This window comes from Gambusia affinis, linkage group LG06 (assembly GCF_019740435.1).
Source record: "Gambusia affinis linkage group LG06, SWU_Gaff_1.0, whole genome shotgun sequence".
Classification (NCBI taxonomy): domain Eukaryota; kingdom Metazoa; phylum Chordata; class Actinopteri; order Cyprinodontiformes; family Poeciliidae; genus Gambusia; species Gambusia affinis.
The window spans coordinates 28472097-28488865 of NC_057873.1; the positions used below are offsets into that span (position 1 = coordinate 28472097).

Here is a 16769-nt window from a genome sequence, read left to right on the forward strand (position 1 = left end):
TGCTAACGTAAGCCATTAGCATGAGTTAGCATTAGGTAGTTAGCACGCTAAGGGTATCTTGCCAACTAATTAGTAGATATATTAAATCTCTCTCCTTCAAGGATAAAGGATTTAAGTCATTTAAATTCGTTTTTCAAAAATATTTTTATTTGATATTGATCCAGGTACAAGGAAATAAAAGATGGACTTATTTTACAGGTCATCAGAACTAAACTGTAGGAGTTTATTTTCTTGATTCACTCTCTTTTTCGGAGAACATGCAAGTGGATACAGGAGGAGGTGTACAGAGAGGTGGAGAAAAAAAACAAGAAAGGAGAACCGTACTGTAGAAATGGCCTTGGAGTTGGAGTGTTACCTCACCCCATGCTGTACAGGAAAGACTTCACCCAACAACTTTCACTTTTTGTCATTTTTAATCTGCTTTTATAGCAAAAAGGAAAGACACAGATAGGCTACAAAGAACCAACAATATTAGGAAAATGAACAAAAAGAGGTAAAGCACTTTGAAAGACATTTTCTCTTTTGCCTTGACGAGCAAATTGTGTTTTTACTCCCCGTGTCGAAACGTTGCGACTCGAGAAGAGCAGTGCAGTGAACATGCAAGACGAAGAGCGACTTGGATGACGACCGACCGGCGTATCACCGTGCTGAGAGCACGGTCTCCACATCACCTCTCAACGGCCTCGCTGCTCAGCTCCGACACACACGTTCACAAGGAACAAAGGTAACAGTTAAAAAGAAAAAAGAAAACACATTTCATATCTTACAAATTTTATGCATATTTCACAATATACCTTTATTAGCATTTTAATAAATACAAAACGACACTGTGATTTAAAAGAAAATTGAGTATTAAAGACACGAACGTTAGAAATATCAATTTCAAATTTGGTATGTTCTTTTACTGACATCTTGTCTTTAAGTTGGATGAACCAGCACATCGGGATCAAAGTCCACAGCAGAAAATTAAAAAGTAATGAAAATAATGACAAAAAATGGGGGTATAACAGATTCCAACATGGGATGGAAAGTGTTTATTAATGAAAAAGGAATGGAATAATCAAGTGGAGATGTGTATGGATATATACACATATATACACATACATAAACACCACCAGAATGCAAAATAACCTGAGATACTCTCTGCACCTCATTCCCAGAACACTGGCCACTGGGTGTATCCTTACAAAATAAAATAAAATACGACAATGGTGTTACGACAACAGTACAACAGCATTTTGATGGCCTTTAGTTTCCCCTACTCACCTACCCCCCCCCTTTTTTTTTATCAACATTAGCAGTACAAAAAAAGACAAAACAAACAGTCGTTGAACCACAAAAATCCTGAACATTACAATTGAAAAACATTGTTGTAAGCAGCGTTTTGGGAGTCCATAAAAGGCATACAAAGAAACAAGCTTAGCTTCCAAAAAGGACATTTGTTGGAAAAGATTCATATCTAAAAAAATCTGATGTTGTGAAGTCGAAAGCGGTAAATGATACGAGCATGTTTTTGTGGCAGTCGGGTCAATAAGAAAGGATTTTTTGCTTCCCACTGTGGCTGTAGACATGAAGGCAGTGGAGCCACTGACTAACATACAAGGCCTTTGCTTCGTCAGCTCTCTACCCTAAAGATGTGCAGTGTGTAGCAGTTACCATAAGAGAATAAATAAATAAAAGCTTCCGACAAGACTTTACTGATCGTACTTGTTGTGGATGCTGGCCACTTTGCCCTTTTTTCATTTCTGACTTTAATAGGGGACTTTAAAGACAAATCAATTTGATCTAATCCATCTATAGCTCACTGACTTTCCCCCTGTGCATTATAAGCCTGGCGGGCCACCAGGCTTTACTCGCCTCCCCACCAGGTTAAGCATAATTTATTTTAAATATGATTTTGAAACACCAGTGACAGTGAAGACAGTTTAATCTAGGTTTATAGTTGACACATTGAACTGGGTGTGTCCCAGCACTTCCATTGGTGCATTGAGCTCACTCTCAGTTTTAATAAGTGTTGCTAGGCAAGGGCCAACGACCATTTGTTTCACATCTGAGTCACCAACTTTCCCACATAAGCCACATTAATAACTCGGCTGTTCCCAGTAAACTAAATGTTTTCTTCATTGATACGATTGGTGATAACAGATTAAGTGATTAAAAAAGTGCTAAAACAGCAAATGTAAAACAAAATCAGCTCGAATAAAATGTAAACGGTGTAATTTAGTTATTGAAGGAGGTTTAGATGCGTTTGTAACTTAATATGATAAAAATAAAACCGTATTTGTGCTATGACGTGATGTCAGCATCCAGACAAAGTTCACCGCTTGATTTGATTTGATTTTTTGAATTTTCAGGTTATACTGGGTAAGAGCATGAGATCCTCTTTGTAAAATGATTTAGGCACTAAACCATAAACTTAAAAAAAAAAAAAAAAGAACAATAAATTAATAGCTAACCAACGTTTCGGATCCGTTCCCAGGCCTTGTAGCTCTGCCTCGCGCCTTCAGGACTAGCGTCTGCCACTCGGTTCGTCTCTACTGTAGAAATGGATGCTGTCTGTGAGAAAAGCGTGACTCTTTAATATCTCTCTGTACACTAGAATATAATCTTCTTCTCTTTACTTTACAGTACAGAAACTCCTCTTCACATATTCTTCCGGTTCTTCATGTCAGCAGGAGCTATGTTTTTGTGCTTATCACCAAAAATTGCAGTGCAAAAAAAACAATAATTAATAATATTAATAATAATGATCATATTAATAATAATAATTAATGGTAGCTATTAACAAACAATGGATTAAAGAAAAACAATTATCTTATGGCACAAAAGCCACTTAATTCACATATAGTACAAATAACCAGGTAAACCCAACTGTTATTGTATATGGAAATAAAAATAAAAAAAAATTAAACTCTATCGGGTTTGCATAGCAATGCAACAACATGGCAAAGAAAATATTTACAGGAAACAAAATTCCCTTTTCCCGAAGGGTAGATACAACAAAGTTTCCCCCCCCACATAGATGTTTCCTTTTTTTTTTTTTTCCTTTTTTAAACTTGCCTTTTTCTAACAAAAAGAAAATTACAGTAAGGTAGGTGGTGGAAAATATTTTCTCGAGGACAAAACCATTGTGAGATGTACAGTATGTTTGTGACTTTACATCACATGTACAGTTCTGTGAAACTGCTTCGTCGCTGTGGCGCCCTCCGCCGCCGCGCGCCTTCCCCTCTGAGAACACACCGGTCAGAGGAGAACGTTTATTGACCCTGACGGGAGCCCAGGAGGGTCACTCTGTGGAAGAGATGAGCATGGAGGAAAACATGAAGACGGTCCAGAAAAACATCCCAGAAAAAGTGGAAATGAAGGCCTCAAAAGCCTGGTTACACATGTTTGCAGAGCAAAGGTATTAATATTTGTTGAATGTTTCCACATTTTGGCAAGTTATGATACAATTTATTGCTACAAAGTTTCACTTGTGTGTTATAAAGACATCGTAGCAACACAAATCCGCCTGAGCGTTGCTTTAAACGTGGCACACCCACAGGGGGCAGTGTAGCACAAAGCTAAAACCCATGTCAGCCAATCAGATTGCTTCAAACCAACCACAACTTCCTGTTAGGGATTAAACATGGCGGCTGGAGGCTGATTTTTGTGGACAGACATATAGTTGGAACTACTTTTAAATAGCGTATTAGAATATAAAAATGTTAAATACAGAAGACGATGTGAATTGGGAATTGTGTCAAAGCAAGTTTGTGGAAAAATTAGCGTTTATTTGTCTGCAATGCGCGGGACTCTAAATCTCATTTTTCCCATGTTCACATGCATATAAACATAAATACACATTTGTTTGGCCTGTACAAGTGTAAAAATGTACACTTTTAAATGTACAAAGTGTACTTTTAAAAATGTACACTTTGTACATTATTAAATTGACCAAATCGCTTTTATACATTTAACTTATACTTATAACTGCATGGTATTAATGTTGAAATGTTGTCCTTACTGTACAGAATTTTTTTTTTTTATTTTGTTTTTGTGAGTCTTATGTTGATTGACTGTTGCCACAGAAATTTCCCCTTTGTGGGACAATAAAAGATATTCCTATTATATTCCAAAAATGAATATACGTTCAACACGTTGTATCCAAGCCAGTAAAAAGGAAATGTGGGGACAATAAACACTGACTTTATCATCATAAAAAACATTTTGATTTATTTATTTTTTTTCATTCTTGTGTAAAGTCATAAAAGAATGGTGCTAACATGGAAACAAGTCCTTACATAACTCTCCATGTCCGTTGGCCCCCAGAAATTCGGCATGCTCCGTAGCGGTCCACTGTTGTGGTTGCCGCGGCCCGTCGGTCTTGCGCGGCCCTGTTGACCCCTTGGAGGAGGCCGTCCCAGAGGAGCTGTGGCCCCCGGGGGAGGGGAAGGACGGCTTGCTGTACGGGACACACCCATCCTCTGAAAAACAAAATGGTGGACGGTTTTACAGAAAAAACACAGGCAAAAATAGTACTGAATGTCTCAGTTTTTTGTTCTCGATAAAAACATTTCTAACAAAAATGATGACAGAAGGGATGTCGGTGACAACCCCCGGCAATCCATGAATTTAATTACAACGAAAAGAAACGTGTCCATGGTTTGTTTTACGTGTAATTAAGGGGAGTGAAAACATGAACATGAAGTCAGGAGCGCTCAGGATCCAGCTGGCTGAAGGTTCCTACAGCAGACGTTTTGAAGTTCTCTTATGCTTTTTCACTTCGCATTAAACTTGTCAGTAATTAATTCTGACAAGTTTAATAAAGTAAAATCACAAAGTAAAATTTGTGATTTTACTTCATAACAAATACATTAGAGTGATCTAGAATGTATCTAGAATGGAACTGAATTGTGCTGCTCCTGGTGAAGTCACTCACTTCTGACTTGTTCTTATTTGACACTTTAGTTCATTGTGTTTTAGTCGAGGCGTTGCATGTTTGGACAATTATTCCCTCTGGCTGTGGATGCTGGTCTTACTTTTTTTTTTTAAACAGTTGTCATGTGTAACCATGGCAACACATTATTACTTTTACAACTGGGAGCAGATGATTAGCATGTCGAAAGCTCAAATAAAACCTGAACTATGACTCTAAACCCCAGAGGAGATTTGTGGGAGAAGGAGGAAGTTCAAACCATCTTCCATCCATCTTGATCTTAGATTTCCATTTAAAGTGGAGCAAATGAAGTGGATTAGCAGAGCTTGGTGTCATCCTGGTAATACTGCAGCCAAATATCATCTCTGTCTGGAAATTCAGACGTTGGTCTGTCAGCAGCCTTCAGTCAGAGGCCTTTTTAGAGTCGTTGCAAAACTGCTATGTTCCTGCCCAGAGCATCACCATCCACAACATAAGACATTTAATTTCCCTTTGGGATAAATGAAGTGTTTTTTTAAACTGAACTGAATTAATTAATAAAGAAATGGAACATTTTTCTATGTGTGGACAAATGAATTAGCAAAATATCGACGCAGGAAAACACTGATGTGGTCGATACTTTCCCTCAAACTGGAAATGTTTCACAGCTACATGACGCAGGACGAAAGAAAAAAAGACAAAAAGCCCCCCATCGGAACGTGACATCTGCAGAGTGGCAGTGCCAGCAAGCCATGCCAGGGTGAGCTACAGGGATGACCCTCGACCTCTCCTTCCAGCCACCAGATTTGTCGTGGGGAACAACAATAGAGGGTCCACTGGTTGCACTGCCCCTCCCCCCCACTGCGGGGCAGCTCAACATTAACCCTCAGCAGTCTCTATCATCACGTGAAATCTCATCAAACTGCTTCCCACTGTTCTGCTAATGACTGTAATGGAGCCCACCCTGACCTCCGATGATTCTCCTGAACATCAGTCAGGACCCTCGCTGACTGTAGCCGCCGTTTGTTGTCTTACACCTATCAGTTTTTTGTTTTTTTAATCCCTGGCACCAGCAGGACCGGGCAGCGCAGCACGGACAGCGCTAACGATCACACACACACAAATGCGCAGATGGGGCGCAGAGCGGCGGCCATTACGGTCCGTCTATCGGGTCGTCACTGGCAACACTTTCAGGGGCAACGGGGGGCGGAGGGAGGGGAGACGGGGGAGAATCCTGGAAAGCAGATAAAGTGGCAGACGGTGCAATCTGCTCGCTCAGTCTCGAAGCGGCGTGGAAACTCGATTTAACACGAGAACTAAGAGAACAAACACTGTGCAATCGACGCACAGCTGCGCCCACACCTCACTGTCTTTGTTCTTTTCTTGATTTCACTGGAACATATCCTGCGTACTCTTTCTAATTTCCAGAATTATCTGAGGTAAATAGAAGATGTATTTTTTTATTTTTCCTAATATGTGGATATCCAATTGTTAAAATTTCAGTCCACGACAGGGCACTAGTCCAACTATTAAAACTCAAATTGTCAATTTTATCCTCAGTCAAAAATATTGCTGACTGATATGGCTTAAAAATAAAATCTCATACTTTCTCCCACCAGGTCCGATTTACATTTTTTTCTGCTCTCTTTCTTTTTTGAAAAAAGAAATGACAGAAAACATTTTTATAAAGCAGTTTTTATTTCAATCATCCCTATCCTGGACTGTAAGAAGGAGAATTAGGGCGAGGCAAAGAGAATGTTTGTCTATTACAAAAATCTGGTCATAATATTAGTAAATAAAGACACAATGTGAGCAGAAATGGACAGAAAACAAGTGTTTTAATGAGAAAAAAAGATTTGACATAACTAACTCAGTTCGTTTCAAAGCTCTGTTATTGATATCAAGTTGACGCTGACGTGTTAAAATGTAAGTATTTCTTTCTGTAAAACACACCAAAGTATAACTTCACAAGACCCTCAACATTTATCAATTTCATTCTGTTATTAGTTTTTTTTGTTAATAGATTCCAACTTTATTCTGCTAATGTCATTTGTTTTATTTTTTAAAAAAGGTTCCACTATCAGTGGAATACATATAAATGTATTCTTATAATAATATGACTTCGTTTTCATAATTTATAAAACCAGATCGTATCCTGGCCTTAGTATTCCATCAAAAAGTTTAGCCAAACTCAATGTCCAGTTAAAAAAAGCTGTAAAACAAGATGGCGGCCTTGGGCGTGGGCGTCCAAAGAGGAAATCTACAAAACCAAAAATTTGATTGATAAAATCAGTTGATAGGCCAGCCTTTATCTTATCTAACAAGAGAATACCTGAACTTACTGACATGTTTATGAGGTTTGTTTGACACTGAAGCGCTGCAGCTTTAAACATCATAACTTCACATGAGTTCACTTTATGTTACTATTGGAGTTGAAAGTTGGAGTTGAGTTTGGAGACGGTCTTGGTTTCCTCTGTACCTGATTTGTGGCACCTGCGGGCATCGTCCGTCCGGTCCATGGAGCCCAGCCGGTCCTGGGCCTGGCGGTGATGTTCCAGAGAGGTTCGCATCTGTCTGTCAATAGAGCTCTTCATGTCGTCTGGCCCACAGAGCGGTCCTGACATGGGCGTGCGCTCCAGAGACGCAGCCTTCCTGTCCGTGGGTGGTGCCATGCTGTTTACACTGCGGGTCCCCTGGATGCGGCCCTGGCCCTGACAGGGAGGAGGCTCAGGGGGGGGAGGTAGGTCTTTGTAAAGGAAAACCACATGGTGGATCAGATTAACTGACATGCAAACCTTTTGCCTTTTTAGCATATGAGATAAACCAAGACAGGCAGTTCATAATTTTTAATTGAAAGAAGGATGTACAAATACAAATCACTGTAATAGAATATTTTCAGAGGTGATGGAAAGATGTATGGAGCTAAAGACTAAAGTAAAATCATGAAAGTACAGATCTAGATGGGAATTTGTGAACAGACTAAAAGATTGGCATTGATGCTCTCTGTCCAAAATAACTGAAACTGAATAATGAACTCAGAAAGATTAGCAAATACTGCAGCATTTAGGTGAGCAAAGCTGGTGTAGACATACACCAAAACAACTGTTTCTGCCGTGTTGGCCTCACCGTCTGCACCAGCGTCTCTCCGGTGAGGTGTTGTGCCTTGACTTCGTGGTTTGCGGGTGGGCCTGGTGGCCCTCTGGTGGCCCAAGCTGTGTGTGCCGACTGTGCTGCCATCTGTTGAAAACGGACTGCTGGGACGGGGCCTGTGGGACAAGCCTTTACCTGCAAACCAACAAATCAGTCAATCCAAATTTATACTCGTAGTGCATAAAAAAAAAAAAACACTGATTCCATTAACCAAATAGCCGCCCGGTTAATAAAGCCCTGAGGAGCTGCCACCCAGAGAGCAGAGATGGAAGTGATACCATTAAAGACACGTGACTTCAACTCAGTTTGGCAAAACTGTTTGAAGAAAACGGTTTTCATTCATTCACAAGTGGAGGATTGAGAGAGAGAGAGAACAAAAAGAGTAAAAGCTTGCATATTTAACTGGTCTCCCATCTTTTACTTATGCAACCCATGGAAGAAAAAAGGAGAATCAAGAGGAGGGCCATGCACAGTCTATGTGCAGATTCCAAAAAAAGCAGAAAGGCCAAGAAAACATGAAGGCAGAAACCATCAGCCAGCTGATGACAGAGGGAATTATTAGAGGAGAGCGGCTCCACTGCAGCAGTGGGGATCCGGTTTCCACAAACCAACCTCTCTTGCTGAGGCTGGTTCCCTCAAGGCGGTAGCCTGCCTTGTCTGCAGCAGCCACAAGGGCCTGGGCAAAGCTGCAGTGGGTAAAGATGGAGCCATCGGAAGAACTGCCCAGACTGGATCTATGGCTGGAAAAATTACGCTCATCCTCCGAGGCCGAGCCCCACCCATTCACCATGGACCCTGTGGAACACCACAGCTTTCAGTGAGACTGTTTTGGGAGTTCATCATACCATAAGGCCGTCTCGTCCTGGATCTTAAGACTGCTTGAGTTCTTGGTTCTTATGGATCATAGTTTTGGTATTCTGGTTCCTGTCTCTCTTTTTATCTTGAGATTTTCTGTTTTCTTGAGTCATTCTTGAATTTTGTTCCATTTAGTAATTGTGATTTTTTTATTCCCTCTCCATCTAAATCAATCGACCTTGTTCCATTGTTCCATTAAGCACCCCTGCTCAATATTTATAATGAGCAACTTCATTCATTGGTTGTCAGTTCCTTCTGCTCTAAATTCTAGATTTAGGACATTGCTAAGTGAATTTCAGTTTTCCTCATTTAAGCCTTTGATTGTCCATAAAGTCTGCCTTCTGCTCTTCATCTGGTTCATTGTTCCAGATACAGACAGGTAAAAGTGAGAAGATTTATTCAAAACATTCATAATATCAATATCATGTCGGTATCTGTATCAGAACAATGCCAGCATTGTAAGATCGATTCTTTAGTTTCAGATTCCCTCTTGACATTTTAGCTTATTTTTGTGTTTTAGTGTCTCAACTGTACCTTAAAAAAGATTTTATTTCAGTTTGCTGTCAAATTGACATTATTCGTGATTCATTTACTTCAGAAAACTGAACACAAATAATGCCAGTAGGCCATAAAAGTATTTTGTAAATACTTATAAACTTTGTCCAAATTCTGTTCCTCTGTTGGAACAATATATTTAAAATGAAGAAAACACAAAAACACGTAAGCAATAAGAAGTTTGATGATACAGCAATCTTAAATAAAAAGTATCTCTACAAACTCTTTGTTCTTTGCTGATCTAAAAAGATAACGCCCTGGGCATTTGCCCATATCATTCATGTCAGAAAGCAACACTGTCTGCACCATTAACATAGAAATTGAGACAATGACCCGACAGTAAACAAAACTCAACTATGAACACTGACCAAAGAGCAACAAGCAAGAAGTAACCAAGCACAAGGCGTCACCATGACTGTTGTTACCATGACTGTTGTTACCATGACTGTTGTTACCATGACTGTTGTTACCATGACTGTTGTCATCATGACTGTTGTCACCATGACTGTTGTCACTGATCTCGAGTACTACAACACTGCGGCCTCTTTATTTACTTGTTACAGAATCAATACCAAAATCTGCAGTGTCACATATTTTGGTGATACTGACAGGACAGGTGTCAGTATCACACCTCTACTGACAGGCACTGGGCGGTTTTTGGTTACATACTATTCTAATATTTTTAAAAGTTAAATAAAAAGAAAAGAAAATTTTAATCTAATTTCAGAAAAGCAATATTTCTCTTGTCTGAAAAAACCCCCAAATTGGCGTGATATCTTTATTAAATATCACTACAGACAGCAGGTTACTAGATCTGAAGAGCTAAATGACAAAAAAGGATTTATTCAACACAAGTAAAATAAAGTAAAATTCAGTGGGTCTTTTTCTGTTTTGTTACATATGTGTATTTATCAAAATCTAAATATTAAAAGGCATTGATGAATATGAATGTAATTTTATAATGTATTTTCAAATGTTTCTGTGAAAACTGGAACCTTTTTTTTTGTTTTTTTACTGTAGGTTCTGGTTCCCATTCCGTCACATTCGTATCCTGGTCTTTGCCTGTTGTGTGCTCAGCTGCTAAAACTTTTACAGATACAACATCTGACAGGCTGAACACCTGTACTTAAATCTACGTACACACACAGACGTATAATGCTACTGACTGATCTTAGAAAAATAACATTTCAATCACTACATTTAATCACTTTGTTTCTGCCGCAGGCCGTTTCTTGTTCTTGTAAGAGAAAAAATGTTGTGAAGTCATTTTGTTCCGGCCTGCCCTCTTTCAACTATTACAGACACAAACCTACAAAACACACACGCACAAAGGAATGCACACATTGAAGCAGCAGGACTGTCATCAACTGATTGTGAACTTCTTTTGATAAAGAACAATGCCAGCACCTGTGTGGAGCTTCACAAGCGCCTCAGGTGACGTCTCACTGAACGCTGGAGAGAAAGAAACACCTGGTGCTGAGAGGAGAGTTTCATCCTGCTGCTTAAAAAATGCAGAGCCACCCGTGGTTAAGCAGCGGGAATGTTTTAAGAATCAGCATATAAAAATTCATTTTTTTCAGTTCTTGAATGTACTTTAAAGGGTAAATATATTTTGCAGCTACAAAAGTAGAAAAATATTAAAACTATTAAATTTTGTTTTGCATCATTTTAGTTTTCAGATAAGACAATAAATCTTAAAAGGCACTTTAAAAAAAACAAAAAAACAAATGAGTATTTGGAGTTAACTACCTTAAAACAGGAAAGCATTTTCATATATGGATTTTCTTCTGCTGACAAAAAGACCTTTTTGAAAAGGGAATATGTCAAATGGATAAACAGAGAATATTTCTACTACGGAAAATGTTTTTGAGCTCTAGTGTGGTGCGGGATGCAGGAAGACTTTATAATTGTCTTTATTGTCTTAGTCTTTATAAACAAGTCTCCGGTCACTAGGTGGCAGCAGTGTTCAAATGAATCAACCGGCTGCCTGTTCTAACCACTAGAAGAAGAAGCCTGTACAGACACACTGGTGTACAGAGGATACAAGTGTAGCAAACAATATGGAAGCATTGGTTAGTAACGCAAGTATGATGGAGCATACCAAGAGAGACATACATGTAAAAATAAAGTTATAATATAAAAAAAGCTATACTATTGGCAGAAGTAGTAATATTAATAAGAAAAATAAGCTTTGATATGATCTGGTTAGCCAGTCTGTGGTTCTTTTGTTGAAAAGGATCCAGCAGTTTAAACAATCGTTTCAAAGTCCTGCAGCTGATAATAATTTGATGCTGATGTGTGAGAAGTATTTCCTTATTTGTAAAACTGATAATTATCACCACAAAAGATGCTCAATATTCCTCACTGTAACACAACTTGGTTCTTGTATTCTTACAACTTTATTCTCATATTAAAAATAACAAAGACATCTTAGTCTGCTCTGAAACACTTAAAATTTAAGTTGTAGCTGATATTTTTTAAAGAATCTGTTAATAGACTGATTAGATGATAGAGCCAATGGTTGGTACAGAAAAAGACACAACTCAGTTCACACCCCAGCTACAGTCAACAGTTGGAGCAGGGAGTCGGCAGCCAGACCATTAAGTATGGAGGCCGTGGGCAACACAACCTGATTAGCATTAATCCAGTACAAAACTTTTGATGGTTTAAAGCAGATCCCATGACATCAATAACCGCTCTGTCCAAATAATCCCCCTGCGTGTTCAGCCATCATAATTAACCCCACAAAAACTAAACAAACATGGATTTAATCAGAACTTGGCAAAAAGTTTTACATCTAGTCAAACCGGGTCAAAAAGGCACACAGGGAAGATGCATATACACTGTCCAACTCATGACCGCTGGATTATACGCATCCTACTGTATTTCTTTGTGCCTTGATTTCCCCCCCCACACACACACATAAAAAGCTGGGCCAGCAACTTTAAATAAAAAGTATCTGTCTGCCAATAAAAATATGGCACTTTGGCGGGCAGAAACACGGAGAACAGTCGGCTAATGTGACAGCTTTCAGTGGAAATGGTTTGGCAGACTTTGCCTGAGTGGCACAAACCCAAAGAGCTCAGCTCACACACTCCCATCTCTTTCCTCACACACCGCAACGCCATGGAACAGGCTGCTTTAACAGAGAACCAGGATGGTTCCAGGGTAAAGGTGGCCGAGGCAGCAACTGGGACGATTGTTGGACCAATTAAAAGGTCAGCATGACAGAAAAACCTCACAAGAGTGGCAGCAGACGGACGCTGAAGCGAACACAACTCGCACAACAATCCAATGCCTCTTGCTCCCCTGGATAGTTCTAGCCTTTGAAATAACTTGTAACACTTCTGAAATTGGGCAGAAAATCATGATTGTGGTTTATGTATCCAGACACGCTGGGGAAATTCCGCCTCAGAGTTTTCCAACCCTCCCCCCCCCTTCCCCACCCCGCCCCCATCTGCAGGCCTCCTTCGTTTAAAAGGAGACGGCTGCTACTTCGCTGGATGTGACTTCGGGGAATTGCACTTTCGGCAGCAAAAGTTGCAACAGCTTTCCACTTTGATTGCAGGAAAATTCACTCAGAATTATTGGGAGACATCTGCACAGGCTCGCAAAAGGTTGTGCATCTACTGACATGACCCATTTCTCTCTTTTTGTGCAGCCGCGACTGAAATCAGAGGGAGTAACAGCTTCGAGCACTCTGCCTATCCTCTCTCTATTTTCTTTGAATTTCTTTCTTAACAGTTTCTTTCTCTAAGAAAGAAAGACAGAAATTCCACTGGGCCCAATCCTCCCACAAAGAATGGAGAGGATAATGAAGTATTGGCAGTGCCAGCCAAAGCACTGAGGCTTCCAAGTCCTCCAGCTCAGCTAAGGGAGCACTGCCTCAGCAAATCACATCACAGAGCAACTTTTCGTCCACTCTCTACAGAAGAAAACCTCTTCTAATGTCTGAAACATCAGGCCAATCAAACTGTGATCATTCCAGTTTAATTAGATCAGAGTTCCATTATGCGAACTCTTAACTCTTTGATGTAGGAAATCTACACGGCTCTGTCAAGTTGCCACTGTGTCGCAACGGAAAGATTTGAGACCAAGCTACGTGATTTTAGAGGGTTATACCTTGTGATAGAAAAATATATACTGTATGTATTTTTTTTTTTAGCTCAGCTGTGCTAGTAGGGTTTTCCTGACTTTGCATTCTTTATCTAAAGGAGACAAATAGAGTTGTTTGCAGGGAGGCAATTTAAAGTATCAAAATCTCCTTTGCCAAAGGTATCAGTCAAGAGAAGGGTACCTAAAAAAGCCAAAGGAGAAAATTTCTCTGCATTTCATTCATGCATACATTAAAGTCAATATAATATTGGCTTCACCTGAAGAAAAGGGAGATTTTGGATCTGCTCAGTTCTTAACAAAAATTGACAGAAAACCTTTGACTGTTTGGAGTTTATATCATGTTTTATAACATAATGCTATTCCCTCTTGTGTCCTTCAAACACATACTGCTCCTACAGGGTTGGTTTGACTCTTTCTATGTTTCTATGTTTCCTTGAGTCTCCCATGGCAACCATTTGAGGGTGCCTAAACTACCAGGTTGTTACCGTTTTAAATACACAAATCACATTAGATGGAAAAGGTCACAAGAATTATAACGGACGTGCATAAAAAATTTTTTCCCTGCGTTTAGTCGGCGTTAATGTCTCAAACCACAGCTTTTACTATCTGTCATTTTATCATATCTCAAATGAGAGCAATGGGCCGAAATGTCCTCTCTCTCTCTCTAAAAAAAAAGAAAAAAAAAAAAGAAAAAAAAAGTCATCCGACTCCTTACGCGCTCCATGCACTGACAGAGACAGGCCAGTAAACACTGCATGGTTTGGGGGCAGTAAAACTCCGGCCGTGTCCCTCCTGCCTCTAAAACTGATTTATGACGGCGGAAACCGTAATCTGCATGTCGTTAAGAGGGAAAATGATTCTCTCTGACGAGCAGCCGTCTCTACCTGCGGTCTGGTAAAGGGACGCTGCTCCTCGCGGGGCTTTATGGAAGAGTAATCGCCCACAACAGTATCTCCAGTTTTACAACTTTACATTACACGACCTGTACAAAAACCAAGTAATACCTTTTATCTCACTGGCTTAAGAAAGAAATGCTTCTCCAATACCCAAAACAACTTGAGGACTTACATTGATCAGCTAAAGATAGGCTCTATGAGCTCAGAGCACGGTAAAAACATCGCCTGAGCAGAAACACTGCTTGAGGGGGAAAAAAAGAAAGAAAGAAAGAAAGAAAGAAAAAAACCCTGAGGAGATGGAGGATATTTTTCCAAAGCTTCACTTGATTTACTAGCCTTCGGTGTAACATTATGAAAACAGAACTATTTCCATATTACTGAAACAATGTCAAATCTATCAAGCAACACCTGACAGGAGCCTCGCTCCTGTCCTCCCTCGCTCGCCGAGCATCAAAACGGCGGCCGCCATAAATCTCGGTGGTGTTCTCCTATCTGTCCTCTCTCCTTTGTGCTCACCCTGCAGCCGGGACCGATGGGCTCAGAAGCACACGAGTGGGGAGATAAGGAGAAATATCGCTGTCTTCATAGCAATACAGGGGAGAAGAAATGCTGCACATTTGAGCACAGTCACTGCAGCAGCATATGTCAAAACAAACGCGCTGTTCCATCATCCCTGGGAAAGTCACATTTTAGCATTCAGGCCTGCTATTTCTGCTATGCTCATTTTAACACATTTAAATTGATCAGTGTGGAATTAAGTATGGGTTTATTTATGTGAGAGAGACATGCGCAACAATAAGCTTTAAAACTGCAATATGTGACTTTTATAAACAACATGTTTATTTTTTACACATTTGTTAAATCTGTTGCGGTGTTGTGATAGGAAACCATGAGACAGACAATGTGTGAAAAAATGTAGCCCCCTTCCTGTGGTAGTTAGCATAACCACTGATGATGGCAGATAAACAGTTTTTCTGTGGCATTCAGTTGCTTCTCCACCATTTGCTCACTGACTGCGCTAAGACCCTCCTCCTGGCTCTGATTGGTTGGTTCTGACCAAGTTTTTAACATTTCCATTTCAGCTTTTAATCTCTATCCCATTAAAAATGCTGGGGTAGCCATGTATTAGCCTTTGAACATTTCAAAGCTAATACATGGAGGCTGCTGTTTGAGTAATGCTGTTTTAGCCAAAATATAAGGCAAGTTCAAGTTATATATATATATATATATATATATATATATATATATATATATATATATATATATATATATATATATATATATATATATATATATATATATATATATATGGTACTGGTTTTGTTTTTTTTGTTTTTTTACATATTTTCTGCTTCTAATTAATTTGGCCTTGATAGTGAGATGCAACAAACCCATGAGAGACCTTCCCACACACCCTGCTTCGTAATCCACCCCGCTGTTAACCATATTATGTTTTCAATCAGTTTACTCCAATCCATACATTAAGTTTGACAGCAGATGCTGTAGACGTTGGCCTCAGTGTAAAAACGTAATTTGAATCCAGAAGAATTGCCCTTTAAATAATAAATGTTACTGAAATGGTGCTCTTTGTTTCACATCATTCTAGTTTCTTTACAATGAAAGTTGCACCATATGTGTAAAAGCAGCACATAAAGATGCATCTAAACTGAACATTTCATTTAGTTTCCTTCCAGTTTGTTTATGAGCTCCACTGAGCTCTTTAGCGCCCCCTTATAGTGGGACAGTGCTCTCCATCAGTGGAGGATAGTGACCTTCTGTCTGAACGCAGCCAGCAGACCAGAACCTGGCTCTGCAGTGATGTGGCCTTCATCCACCTCTCCCCCTCAATCCATCCCCAGCAGAGGGCTGTAAAAGTTTTCACTGAATTGTAAAAAATGGTAATGCTGCCACTGGTCTGGAATCAAATATGCTGCACATGAAATTTATTTGAAATCCCATTGGGGAGATACGGGTGGCGCTGGCTCTGGACTCGGGTGCCAGTTAAATCACGTCCATTCCTCCCCGCCCTCCCCCGTTTTCCTCTCTCCTGTCACATCCCCTCTCACTGTCCTCTTTAAAATTCATGGGCTTTCTTATCTCTATTTTAGAAATAATAATTGTAATTCCCAACAGTCCGCCAGAAGTGCTTAAAAATTGGACAGGGCTACACCAGTAAGCAAATTCATGTAAAAAATAAAAAAAAAATGACCCAAAAAAGACCAACAGCAGGACTGTAGAACAAGTTGTAAAAATATTCTTCCTAATTAATGATGTGGGTCCAATCAAAAACAATATTTTGA

The 16769-nt window shown here is 39.7% G+C and overlaps 1 protein-coding gene across 8 annotated transcripts in view; it reads right to left on the reverse strand.

Annotated features, from left to right (window-relative positions):
- Positions 1–131: 131 nt before the first annotated feature.
- The window catches only part of robo2 (roundabout, axon guidance receptor, homolog 2 (Drosophila)), a 395718-nt gene continuing 379080 nt past the window's right edge, over positions 132–16769 (reverse strand). For 5 of the 8 annotated variants that reach the window (XM_044118461.1, XM_044118466.1, XM_044118463.1 and 2 more), the window contains 4 exons: positions 8024–8182; positions 7377–7643; positions 4284–4466; positions 132–3291 (listed from right to left, as the gene is read on the reverse strand). In XM_044118461.1, coding sequence (XP_043974396.1) covers positions 3290–3291; positions 4284–4466; positions 7377–7643; positions 8024–8182 — 611 coding nt within the window. In that variant the 3' untranslated portion in view covers positions 132–3289. Of the gene's footprint in view, positions 3292–4283; positions 4467–7376; positions 7644–8023; positions 8183–8659; positions 8843–16769 lie in introns of all 8 variants that reach the window. The other 3 variants (XM_044118464.1, XM_044118460.1, XM_044118467.1) reach the window with 1 other exon arrangement.